General features: G+C 41.3%; 1 protein-coding gene across 6 annotated transcripts in view; it reads left to right on the forward strand.

Moving 5' to 3' along the window:
- dennd1b (DENN/MADD domain containing 1B) overlaps positions 1 to 14,033 on the forward strand; it is a 114,152-nt gene that overhangs the window by 25,512 nt on the left and 74,607 nt on the right. For 4 of the 6 annotated variants that reach the window (XM_032526153.1, XM_032526158.1, XM_032526152.1 and 1 more), the window contains exon 4: positions 13,217 to 13,301. The exons of the other annotated variants lie outside the window; for them this stretch is intronic. In XM_032526153.1, the coding sequence (XP_032382044.1) occupies positions 13,217 to 13,301 (85 nt within the window). The remainder of the gene's footprint in view (positions 1 to 13,216; positions 13,302 to 14,033) is intronic. 6 annotated transcript variants of the gene reach the window in all.

Below are 14,033 nucleotides of genomic sequence, written 5' to 3' on the forward strand. Positions count from 1 at the left end.
ACACACACACACACACACACACACACACACACACACACACAAAATGGTTTTGCCAGTTAGTTCTAGCTAACCACAGTTTGCTGTATAAAGGGTCCACTCCTCTGTGGAGAACAGATGATAATATGAGAAACACACTCAGCAAGTTCCACAAACAGACTACCATTTCAAAACTTAAAGCGTGAGCAAATCCTCAGTATTTAAACACACGTTTAAGTTACTCGCACAGATTCACCACTCTGTGAATTGCTGTTGTTCCTTGCCCAACACTGCTGGCAAAAACATATTTTTAAATTTGACAGGCTCCATTTATGTTATGTTAATTTTCCAGATTCCTGATTTTAAATTCTACCCAACTTGGAATTACCTCCTTATATGAAATTGTATCTCATCAGAAGTTGGATAAGTTTCTGAATTTGTGCTGATTAGACATGATTTCTTTAGCTATTTACCGGCCTATTATTTTTTTCAGATAGTCACAGATTTGTTTAACAGTGAAGTAATAAAGAAACTATAGGCAAATATACAAGGGTATCACCACAGTGAACACAAACTCAACAAATTATAAAAAGGATTGTTGTGAAAAAAGATATAACACTGCAAATACCTTAGGGTGTGTGGCTGCAAGCCTGGGAAACTTATTGTTCTTCTGTCAATTCCCTTAGCTGGAGAATAATGTGTTGAAAAAAAATCCGATTTTTGTTTATTTGTTTGTTTGCTTTTATAACTCCTAAGCAGAAATCAATATTAACTGAGACACCGTTCTCTTCCTGAGCGGACTGTGAATCAACACTGGCCAACCATGGCCACATATTCTGTTATTGTCTATTTATGTAGGTTTTTTTGTTAAGGCAAAGTGTGACATTTAATGTCAAGGATACTGGGTTTTAGTGCTTATGCTTTGTTTCTCTTAATAGGTGATGGACATAAACCTAAAGGTTTGTGTTAAAGTGATATCTACTTCCTGAAGATACTTATGGCTGCAATTAAAAAAAATATTTCCCAATGCTGACTGTAGAAAAACTCCCCCCACTGTGCAGCATTTCATAAACACTGTCAACATATTTGATGCTCCATGAAAATGGATGAAATGGGTGTGTTACTGTCATGAAATAGACACTGATTACTCCACATTCTGCTCACATTCTAGTTGCACACTCCATCTTCTTTTTAGTTTTTTTTTTTTCCTTGTAACACACACTCCTCATCTCTATCCCTCTCCATTGTGCTTTCTTGCAAATTACTTCTTTACAGTTACAGTAAGCACCCCCCCACCCACCCAGTTACTTGCATACCATACACACACTCACATGCATACAAGGAGATAACGTGTTTGCTTTCTTGGCATATATCGTCATTCTGGTTTAACCTCTTGATGCTCCAGTTATTCTCTTTCCCCAATTTTCACTCTCTGTCTCCAGTCCTGTCTTTTTCTTTCTCCACCTTCATAACCCTGTTTTTATCTTTCTTTCTTTCTATTTTGCAGTATCCCTCTGTCCCTTTATATCGCTTTCTCCCTGCTGCTTCATCAACCTTCTTGTTCAACACCTTTTCTTGTATTTCCCCTCCAAAGACACTGTTGAACGAAATTGCAAATTACACATAAACCACCAGCCTGGTTGCAGCATAATATCCAGAGAGAAATGAGGGAAATATTGAATAATGAATAGATTTTACTCTCAGCTATGAGATAAAGTTGATGTTAACTCTCTATGGCCATTCCACACATTTTAATAGGGAAACTTTGATCTTCCTGCTGCATACTGCATTGAGTTGACCGTATAACATGCTGCTTTTCATTTATACCAAGGCTACAGTAGGTGTGATTTGATCCTAAAAGTAAATCTATGCTTTATGTTTCTATGTATAATCAATTTGTGATATGTATTGCACTTAGGTACTCCTGTTGTAAAAAAAAAACGTAGTCATGTGCTTTCCCCTCAATATGAGCAATCTTTGTGTGACTTCCTACATTTCCTAGTAGGCCTTTTTTATGAGTGTGTGTGCATTTAGAACATGTAGGTGGTAAAGAGAGCGATCGTTGACGTAAAGGAAGAGTTTACCAGGTGAAAACAATGGAGTCACAAACCCCATGTAAATCATATTTGTGTTGACACTACATTGCATTTTGGACTAATTAGCTTCGGTGGAGTAAGTAGTATCTGTAGTTCTTCAATTATCATGATTTCCTTGTGTAATTGTGTAAATTTGGTGCAAAACACAGAGCCTAGAAAAAATGTCTTGGCCTTTGGTTTAGTTGGACTGATGCCAATACCTGGAAAAAATACCTGTTTACAACAGGTGTTTTTGATTGTAAAATTGTTCCTCGTATCACAGTTCACTGTACTAGAGCGGCCTGTGTCTTGACTTAATATCATGTTGTCTGCTTTTGATAAATTAGTCATGGGAATAAGGAAAATTTTGCAGTATTTTTCAAAATTTACAAATCACTCTAGCAGTAGCCATGTTTGTCTCTAAATGTGTTATTCAAATGTTCCTTTCTTTATTAAGTTTTAAATACTGTCAAGTTATTTTAAGATGCCATGCCTTCAGGCTAAATTTGGCTTTTTTTCTGTTCACGTAGTCCTGTACATCCATCTCTGCTCAAAAGTCCACTGTGTCATATGCCAGACAGGGAAAGAGGGAGGGACAGACAAAGACAGAGAGAAGGAGACAGGCGCAGGGTCTCTCGAGGCTTCAACCTTGGCAACCCTGAGTGTTGCTCTGACACCATACTCCATCAGGACAGGCTGCTTGACATAATGTGATTGGTGGCCACAGCTCTGGACAGGCCATGGGTGGGGGAGGTGGAAAAGGGGCTCAATTGGTTGGGTGAAGTAGCATTGGTCTGAGAGATTGAGGTTAAGGTGTGGAGCTGGTGGACATGATTGGTCCCTGAATGTTGACCCTGAGGAGAGGAGGAGATAGTGGGTGAGAGTGGTGGTGAAGGAGTCAAGGTGGGTGTGCAGAGGTTGGTTAGCTTGGGGCTAGAGATGATAACTTAAAGACAATGATATGTGGCCCACTGGTCGTCAGTTGAGACCTTATATAGCACGCAAAAGAGGGCGTGATATTGAATAAGAGAAGACGTAAGAAAAAAAGTAGATGAGTTTAAAAGAAGATTTTTGACAAAAGTGTGATGGAGAAGTAGGAAGGAGGTGAAATCATAAGATTAGAGGGAGAAAGACGATAAAGTCAAGGTTAGAGGTGTGTAACATGACAAAATGGTAAAGAAATTGAGAAAAGATGTAGGACAGTGAAAAGCAGTGAGTGAGTTTGGCAGATGGGAGAGTTGGTAGCGTGAAGGTTTTAGGTGTGCTATGTTGGTTTTGCAGCAATCCAAAAGTGTACATCTATTTGTGTTATGTAAAGCGTAAATTACGGGGCCTCAACACAAAATGTTGTTGTTACAATAAGGTTGTCTCTATAGTTAATGAGAAAGTGACAAGTTTAGATGTAAAACACCTCCTATAAGTGACATAGTAGGTGATCTCCTTAATGACAGTATTGCATCACGTGGTTGTTTGTGGTTGACATAAGAAGCGTTGGGTGGTTGATATCAGTGAAGGAGATGGTGCTGAAGAGGAACGTACAGCACCTCTGTTGGACCACAGTCTTTTATACGAGTGCCAACTTACCCACTCATCCTCCAAAAAGATAGGAGACAGAAAAGTATTGATAATTTGTAAAGAGAATTTTGCCAGCTTTTGGGTGCTGCTACTGCCAGTTTTGTGTTGCTGGTGTGAGGTGTGGGAAACTGAGAGATGAAAAAGATGGAAATTCATACCTCTTTTGTGTGTGTGTGTGTGTGTGTGTGTGTGTGTGTGTGTGTGTGTGTGTGTGTGTGTGTGTGTGTGTGTGTGTGTGTGTGTGTGTGTGTGTGTGTGTGTGTGTGTGTGTGTGTGTGTGTGTGTGTGTGTGTGTGTGTGTGTGATGTCTCAGCGTGTCACAGGGTCTTGTCTTTCCCCTTCACTGCATCTTGACAGCAGTGTCAAACAAGGCCTAATATGATCTGTGTTTGTCTTTGAGAATATGTGTGTATGTGTCTTGGTTGATAGTGTTTTTATTCTTCCTTCTAACCTTTTTCACCTCAGATCCCTGGGGTGTTCCAGGGTCTCGCCTAATGGACAGTCTCGCCCCACTAAGCTGGCCTTTGGCTCGGGCACTGAGCTGGACGCCTAAGTAGGGCCCTTTTTGTTGCTCATGGGTCCTGATTGTGCTGACCTCTGGGCTGGCTTCCTGGGAGAAGATGGGTGGTAGAGAGCAGGGAAAGTGTTTTTACGCCCCGCTGCTCACATCTTTTCAGCATCGCACAGTGACCGGCGAAAAAAGAAAGTGGTGGTGTGTTTTGGCATTGGAGTAAAGAGCTGTTGGCTGCTTGTGTTTCCCAAGCTGCAGGTGGACGGCAGTGGATTCAGCTACAGATGTACTTTGGCTCATCTGCCACTCCACTCCAAGAACAGATTGTTTCTAAAGCTATGTACAGTAAATGGATGGTGAATGTGTACTAAACTAGTTCCTACCTGGTCCATAATGACTATGTTGATGTTGATGGACAATAGACAAAGATGATACTACAGCTATAAAAAAAAGAAGAAAAATTCACAAATAGCATAATCTAGTGTCATTTAAAGCACTTTTTATTTATCAGAGATTTTAAACGTACAAATATGTAACTTCTGTTACAGTTTGTTTGAAACTGTTTTTGCAGAAGACCACAGTAAGGGAACCAATATTTTAGAAAAAGGGAACAGGGAGATAGTCATGTGGTAAAAAATGATTACCTTGTTTTGTTTCATAATGAAATCTTGAAATCTACATCCATTTGCCAGAGCTCGTTGTTGGGTTACTAGTGTAATTCTTCAGTACACATTTCCAAAATGCACAATATATATTACATTTTCAAATGCTGCTCAACTCCTCCAGTATTACAGCTGAAGTCACAAAGGAAGAAAGAGTGCATCTACACACTTGGAAAAAGCTTGTCCCTGTCAACCAAAAAGCTAATATTTACAGCATCAGATGCCAGGCTCACCCTAACCACATACTGCTGTTGCCAACAGAGCTATTGCACATATCACACGATGTATTTTTCCTAACTATGTCACAACATGGCACAACCAGCAACCACCAGCCAGAGACAGAGATGGAACCAATGGCAGAACAAATAGAATGTTTTGTAAAGGAAGAGCCCTGGGACGCGTCCCTATGGCCCAGTGTGTTGTTTGCAAGTGTTTGTGAATATTATGTTTTCTAAATATTAAAAAAAATTGATCACAAAAAAAGTAAGAGAAGGACGAAGAGAGGGAGGGAGCAATGACCTGACCTCCTCTGCTAGATTTCGTGAACATCTGTCAATGAGACGTCCACAGCCGAATGTTTAGGAGCCGGTGTTGCACTGCTGCCCTCCTGCTGAGCTTCAATGCATACATTCTTTGTGTGTATGTGTGTGTGTGAGGGTGTATGTGTGACGCCATGTGTTAGAGGCAGGCCCACATCAGGGTTCATACAGTCGAGCTAAGCCCAGTGGGAGCTGAAAGCTTAAAGAAGGAAATCCCCCCCGGCTGCTACACGCACACACGCACGCATGCGCACACACGTGCACACACGTGCACTATCTCTCTATCCCTCTCCTCCTGGCACTTCATTAATGAAGCCCATGCTTGTATGTTTGGGGCATATGCAGCTCTCTTGGCCCAACTCTCTCTCTCTCTCTCTCTCTCTCTCTCTCTCTCTCTCTCTCTCTCTCTCTCTCTCTCTCTCTCTCTCTCTCTCTCTCTCTCTCTCTCTCTCTCTCTGTGTGTGTTAGGGAGTGAGACATCTCCCCCTATCAAATGATAATATATTCAGTGGAAGATCTCGGCAGAGGCATAATACTGCCGCTCTCCCCTCTCTGAGCCCATCTGTGATATGTAGAAAGGACATCAGCAGGACAGGTTATTAGCACTGGAATAATGCACACTGTTATTGTTGATGCCATATACTTATTTTCCAAGCAATACGCCCCTTCACCCCATAACATAAATAAATACATCCATTGCGGAAAATGCAGAAAATAAGACTGCAGTACAATGGACGGCATGTATCCTACCCCGGTGGAATGTTGGCATATCAGAGGTGACTCATTAACAGCTGATGGACGGGTGAATGAGTTTGGGGCTGGACAGTGGGAGGTTAAGTGGATGAATTCCTACTACAGGCTAAAGAAAGGAAAAAAAGAAGAACATTTTACCTACCCTTATTAAACCTGAGCAAGGACAACTATGAGGGTAAATGCTACTTCTGGGACGCTAATTTTCCAATGACGTTTAGGACTTTGTTTTGTCTTTGTTTTAGACATCTGTGATGTCCTTAAGGGTTCAGAAGTGCAGATTTGAAAATGACAAATATTTTCATCAAACAGGGTTTCATCTCGTTATAGAAGTGGCACATATAGATTTAACAACACATATACCTGTCAGGTGTTGGCATGTGCTTGAAGAGGCCAGAGGATCAGTCTGCCACCTTCCAACACCTCCTGGCATGGGGCCCTGGTAGCATGGGACCATTGTTAACCAAAATAACCTTCCTTAACACAAATACGCCGCAGCAGAAGGGTCACTGGGAACTGAAACTTGTGGAGGGGAGTAAAACAAAATAAATTCAGAAAGAGAAAACTCCCCCTTCCCCCATCTCCCTCGCCTATCAGCCTGAGCAGAGTGAGCAAGGATGTGAAAATGTAACGCCCCCTTGTAAATTTGTAAGTGCACCTCATCGGCTCATGTGCTCCTCCACCTCTCTCTATCACCCCCCCACCCCCCACCATTTCCCCCTCTCAAGCAGCTCTGTTGCTTTGGTCCGTCTTTGAAGGCCGTTCTTATTACTGGCACAGAGCGCAGGTCAGAATGGCAAGCCGGCAGCATACTTTTAAAGCCTAATGAAAGGAATCTCTGCAGGGTTTGAGGTCTGCAGCGGCCAGAGGAGGCTGTGCCTCTGCCCCTTGTTCTTCTGCACCTCTCCTCACTATTCTGTAGTTTTATTTTTTTTTATTTTATTCCATTTCTAAATCAGGCTTCTATTCTGTCCCTTGCCTCTGTCTATCTGTCATTGTCTGTGTCTCTATTTCCTGTCTTTTCCTTTGTCTTGTTTTCACTCTGCACCTTTAAGTTTCACTCTACCTGTGTCTGCATCAGATGATGTTTGCACTCCTAGAAAATTGTTCAATTGCTGGCAAAGAACATTGCTTTGGCCTCCTACTGTAATGAAGACTAGGCATAGGTTTTCATGCATGTTGTTGATTACACTTCAATTAAAGCCATGGATTTTACCATGAAGTCTTTAAAAAAAACGTGTTCACTATTTCCCCTTAACATATGGTCCCAGTTGGCCATCTTATGATAATTTGTACAGGAAACATTAATTAAAGACATTGTATTTACCACATTGAAACACAAAGTGCACAATTATGGCCAAAATGATAATGACGATTATTTTGACCAATATTGTGATGACGATTGATTATCACGATTATTTGTTGATTTGAACCAAAAATATTTTATCGTCACATAGGCTATTTATAACTGCTTTCACATCCATATTATGCTACATTTTTTATGTTGAAGTTGTATGTTGTATAGACTGCAACATACGTAAATGAAAATTATCTATCTGAAATAAATAGTGTAGATATATATATTTTTTTTATGTATCTCTGAGAAAACTCCTTCACTTGTTTTCAACAATAACTGATTAAAAGAGCTAGGGAGAGAGAGGGAGAGCGATGGACGCTACTCACAGAGAGATGGCTGACTCATTATGAATGGGTCCAGTACGGATCGAATGGCGGGTCAGCGGAGTTACACACGTTGTGTGTATGAAATGTCTTATTGTCACTGCACTGCATTCATCTCTTGCCCAGGTCCAGCAAGCTCCGTCTCACACGCCATCACTCTATGAACTGAAGTTAGTTGCATTCAATAACTTCTTCCATGTTTTTCGCCGTGGTGGCCTGCGACAGCAGAGTTACCAGCGGAAACACTGGTACAAATACAGGTTTGCCTCCCATGCTTAACCATATACAGCTGTTTTAATAACAATTAAAACTGTAGACAAATGTCAGAAGTGTGGCCCGGCGCCGCTGTGTGGCGGGGGCTGGGCGGAGAGTAAGAGGTAAGAAAGTAGAGGAGAGATCCAACACAGGCACGGCTTTACAGAAGAAATGGGTTATGTTACGCAAAATTAAACCGTATCCATATAAACAACATTGCTTTGATTGTGGAGAAGCAGTGGATGCGAAGCAGTGGATGCGAGGACATTAGGTGCGACCTAGAGGAAAAATATTACTTGTGCCCTAGAGCCCTGTGAGCTAACAGACACTAACTGGTAAACCTTGAGACCGACGTATAACCGACTGCTATCTGTTGAATTTTACTCACGTTACTCTGTCCTCTGTGACTGTCTACATCTAGAAAATAAGCTGTGTGGTGCAGGGAACTACTCTGACTGGCACATGATCAGACATTTTGTTATGGAGCGGTAGATTGTCTTTGCAAAAACCCGGAGCGTTCTATGAAATGACGCATTTAAAATATCGCTCAATCACGCCAATTCAATCGTGTGAAACCAAAATTGTGATGGTGATTAAAATTGCAAAAAGAATTCTCCGCCGGGGTTCCGACTGCTATCAGTTAGTTTCATAACCTGTAAAAAAAATAAAAAGTCTTTTATGTTGCATTGATGAAAGTCAAAGTTTTGAGTGCTTCAGCGGCATTGACCTGACTCCCTGAATATGCAGAGATGTCGTCTCACACCCCCTCTCTGCTGATGCCCGTATACGTAACAGCAGCATAATGGTTACCTTTGCTACAATCTGCGGTGCAGATGCAATGCCGAACTGTAGGGGCAGTCTGTAACTCTACACCACAGACAATTTCTTCATCAATATTTCAAAATAGAAAAGATTACACTTCATAATGTTTTGTATGCATAACACTATTGTATTAATGTACAAATTAGCTACAACAGTAATAGCAGTTACCTTATGGAAGGCACTCCTAAGTTTTTCAACTGAGGAGCAAAACATGCTCCTTGGGGAAAAAGATACGGTTATGCCCTATTCAATACTAATCAAATGAACTGGACTTTGTTGTCAGATGTGAAAGCACCCTTCCGTTACTGCATTATACTATTACATTTAAAATGTTGAATTATCTGCAGAATTTTGTTCAAAAATATTTGCAGTAAAATTAGTATAAGAAGTCTGCACCTCTTTCCGTGCGTGTACCCCCCACCCCCCCGGCCCGGGTCAGCAACCACCACAAATAGAATCTAATTCTGTGGAAAACACTGTCTACTGTTTTAGACATGCACTCTGAAAACAAATTTCCATTGTCAGAATGTGGTTTACATTGACATACGCACTGCGCTTCCTGGTCAAGCAGTTCTTAGCTGTAATATTACTCATGCAACACTTCCACCCAGTAACCGCCATACCTGCATTTATTTCTTGGGCTTGGAAAATAATGGTATTGTCCAGGAAGATATAGTGAGCTGTTAAACGTTATTGGTAGAAGTTGCTCATATAGATTGTTTGATACTTGTAAAGCGTTAGATTAATATGCTGGGAGGTATGAAAATCAACAAAAAATTGAGAAATAGGATTCAGCCCCTTGTTTTGTTTGCCTTAGAGGAACAGAAACCCAACATGTAACAGCCAGTACCACCGTGTCTTTAGGATGTACAATGTTAACGTCTTTTTAAAAACTAATCAAAAGCTCTGTTTTAGTATAAAGCCCCAGTTGATCTCTTCTCTCTCACTCTCTTGCTTTTTTTCTTTCTCTCTGTCTTAATGTTTTTGCCTCTGTGTTTCTGTCTCTCTTCTGTTTCTCAGTGTAGTATCACATCCAGTAACCTTTCAGGATCTGTTGCAGCTTGGAGATAACTGACAAAACAGGAAGTAGTTCAGGAAGTTGATTACGTAGTTGAAGATGATAATAATGGTCATCAGTTAATCAGTTATTTGGTGCCATTTTGTGACATTTTGTTTGTGACTTTGAGTTTTTCTGAGTTTTGAGCCTAGTTTTAATCTACCAGTCTACCCAATCAAGGTTTAATACCATCATACATTTTTGTTTTGCATAATTTATTTTCCCCCTCTCTAGCTCTGCAAAACCAAGGCTCAGCTGTCCTTGTGTCTTTACACATTGCAAATGAATGCATATCCATGCAAATTCATAAAAAGAAAGGCTGAGAATTTGAATATTTTGCTCAAAGCTGCACCCAGGTCGACCCTGCCATTCGGCATTTGAAAGCAGTGTGTGTCTGTTTGAATACTGAGGATGTCTCTTTGTCATGTTCGCCAGAGGGGCTGTGTGAGCGAACCAGCACCGGCAGGATGGGCAGAGATCGGCTGGGTAGCTGCACACAGACAGACTAATTGGGAAAAGGGGGGCGAGTAGGGGGGCGAGGGGTGTTGGTAAGGGTGAGGGAAAAGGTGGGGTATGCAGGAAGGGGAATCTAGGATGACGACAGGGGGTTTAGGAGGGAGGTGAAAGAGGACGGAGAGTGGGGGATGGAGGGAATAAGGCAGAAGGGAAGGAAGAGAGGAGGTGATGAAGAGGGCACAAGAACGTGCGGGAGGAAGAGGTGAAGGAAGGGTGAGTGGAGACACTGTGGATTCCAGCGCTGATGTGTTAGTAGTCCTGCTGACTATGTCATTATGCTGTTGAAATGCTGGCTGGATAACCAGGGTCCCTGCCTGCTGCAAACCACTGTAGCCTTAAAACTCCATTATGATTGACACATATGGAAAAGATTTGCACATGCAGGTTTTTCTTGCAATTATTAAACATATTCAAACAGCAACTGGTCTCTCTCAACATTTACCTTAAAGTATACTTTTGACTCCAACAGAGAAGGCATCAGCTGGGTAATACTCTCATAGACATGAGAGTTTAAGAAAGAAATATCCTGTGAGGTGTGATATTATTAATGTGAACTATTTATGTGTTCAACCGCCCAGCGCACAGCACAATTGCAATATGGATGGCTATAATTAAGAGGTAATGAAGTTTGAATAGAGTTCTGTGCAAGAACTAGCTAATTTATTTCAGAGATTGTATGTTTGTGTAACAAGGACTTTTGGCATTAAAACTAGAGTATCATTTTTATAGAATTCTTTCAAGCTTTCAAACAAACCTTGTGGTCTTCCTCATTGGATGGAGTGAGAAAATGTTGCTAAATGGGTAATAAATATGACAACAGTATGTGATGTCCTCCTCGTTAACTTTAGCAGAATATTTATTTGGCTTGTTTGCAGTAGTAAACATACAGCTTCCTGATGGTAGTTAGAATTTTAGGTACTGAGATTTCCATAAAGGGCAAGTAGTGGTTCAACATGTTTCACCCCAAAGGTCACCAACTTGAACCATTGAGCGAATATGAAATGCTCTGGCCTTCAACTTATAATATTCACGATGTCACCGTTTGAATGTGTTTTACTCCCTTCCCAGCTTTAATTGATTTCTATTTTTTTTTCATATGGTATAAAAACTCATCTTGCAAGAACTTGAGTTAAGTAATCCATCACAGTGAACATCTTGCCTGCATTATTTTGAGTTACGTTATTTTTATGTGGTAATGCAGTGCAGGCTTTTCAAATCAGTCTTGCAGTTGCATTACCAGGAAATAATAAATTAACTTTGAGAAAAAAAAGAAAAGCAGGCACAATGTTCACTGTGATGGATTGTACAGTAAAACACACATTCAGAAATCTAAAACAGTACAGCAGGCTTTGAAAACAGCTGACAGTAATGTAAAGTATATGTGAATTGTAGTAATGGGCTAACACATGCAAAAACACCGATATAGTCCTCTTTAAAGTCTGCTTCTAATATGGGTACACCAGTGGTACATTTACAAATTTGCCTGCCTCCAGCCTCAATTCCTCCTACAACTACACCCTGTATAGGGCTCTGGGGGCCAGGCTGCACTGAACTAGGTTGAGTTACACTGGGTATCCAGCTAGATTGATCTGGCTGCAGTAGCCAAGGGAATATAAAGCAGGGCAGGGGCTTAAAGTCTGAGTCCCCCCAGGGAGGAATCCTTGCTGCATGGAGAGAGGGGCGTGAACTGGGCTGCTCCTCTCTCCCTCCTTCCCTTTTTTTTCCCCTCCATCCTTCTGCTGTTGTGTCCGTCCATCAAATACCTTCTCCACCTCTCCTTCCTTAAGACATTCGCTCTTGTCAGTCTCTCTGTCTGCCTCTCTACTTTTCTTTTTCTTGTTTTTTTTTATTCTTTTGCCTCAAAGTTTTCAGCATTTCATTTGCCCTACTGCATTCTCATTCCTTTCCTCTTTAAATCCACATTTCCATACAACACCCCTCTGTCTCTCTCTCTATATTTGCAAGCATATGGGAAAACTATTGTCGCTCATGAAATTCACACCCAAAATGAAACACCATGGCTGATGCTGAGTTTAGCTTTTAATCAGTTAATAATTAACTTGTTAACATCATTCTGTCCACTTGCTGTGATCTTAAAAGCTGTTTTCCTCTGTTTTTAGTGTTGGTTGGACACCAAGAGGGGAGGTGCATGCATAGAGCCCATAGAGTATGATCTGTCACGTGTCAAATCCCCCCAGTGCTCCCTGTATGCCTTAACCATATATAGCTTAACCCTCCACAATTAAACTTCTTAAACAATAAGGGTAGGGCAGGGATAAAAATGAAGTTTAGGCCTATTTTTAGTAGCAAAGCACTGTGCTGCAAAGTTTGTTGCTCTTCCTCGCTGTGCTGTGCTATCCTGAAGGGGCACGGTGGAAACCTGCATAGTGCTGCTGAGGGCTGTTGTACTGTTGTGGTGCAGTGATAGCAGGAGCCTCCGCTGGGGGAACCCGGAGTATTCTGTCTCACTGAGTGATACCCCTGTCTCCACTCATGATAAACACACACACACACACACACACACACACACACACACACACACACACACACACACACACACACACACACACACACACACACACCACTGTCTGCCAAGCCCAGCCTAGCAGCAGATTCCTTCTCCTCCCTCCCTCCCTCACAAAGCTGCAAATATATTAGCTGCCTCTTTTTCTTTTGTCTTGGGAAAATGGCAAGCAGGGGGAGCGTGTGTATGTGTGGTGGTGGTGGTGGTGGGCTTACTGTACTAAGAAACTGTGGAAGAACCCCTCCACCCCCCTCTGTGTGTCATTCCTGTTTAGATATCCCTACGGTATAGGGCCCAGTCATGGGAGGGAAGGACGTGGAAAGCGCTACAGATGCGAAGGAGAGTTATCAGTAATACAGGTAGGATGTAGGAAACAGAAAACAGACTGACAGATGAGGAAAAGATTGTGAGTTGTATATCACATACAAGCAGTCTTTTTGGTGAAAAATAAAAGGGATGTTGGAACAGGAACACCGTTAAGCTCAGTAGAAAGGTGTGATTCATCCAAAACACAATTTCTCACTTTCCAGTGGTATGTAGCCATGCAGATAGTTTTGGTATTATTCTCCCAGGTTTTGAGATATATGTTTTTTTTTTTTTATGTTTTAAGACGTTCACATCTCTTTGCTTATGGAACTGCTTACTACCAGAGAAATACACCCAATGAAAATCTTTGACAGTGAAGTCTGTAGATTATCCAGAGTAATGGAGACACTGACTGCAAAAAGACATGCCGTGGAAAAAAGTGTCATTTGTTTTTCAATTCTGCGAGCACTACAAATTTGTTTTAACTGCATTATATTGAGTTGGAGCCAGAAATCTCAGAGAGGGGTGTCTCATATATCCACCAAAACTGCGAAAAAAGTGAGACAATGTTTTTTGTAACTTGGGTGAAGAGACCCTGAAAGTCACACTGTTGGTGCATTTCACAGTTGATTTCCTGTAGACTGAGAAAGATTTTCAGCCAAATAATTTGCTGGTAATGGTGCTTTATCTTACACTACAACAAATATATAACATATTTGTTGTGTATGTACAGTACAGGCCAAAAGTTTGAACACACCTTCTCATTCAATGCGTTTCCTTTATTT

Source organism: Etheostoma spectabile, chromosome 9 (assembly GCF_008692095.1).
Source record: "Etheostoma spectabile isolate EspeVRDwgs_2016 chromosome 9, UIUC_Espe_1.0, whole genome shotgun sequence".
NCBI classification, from domain to species: domain Eukaryota; kingdom Metazoa; phylum Chordata; class Actinopteri; order Perciformes; family Percidae; genus Etheostoma; species Etheostoma spectabile.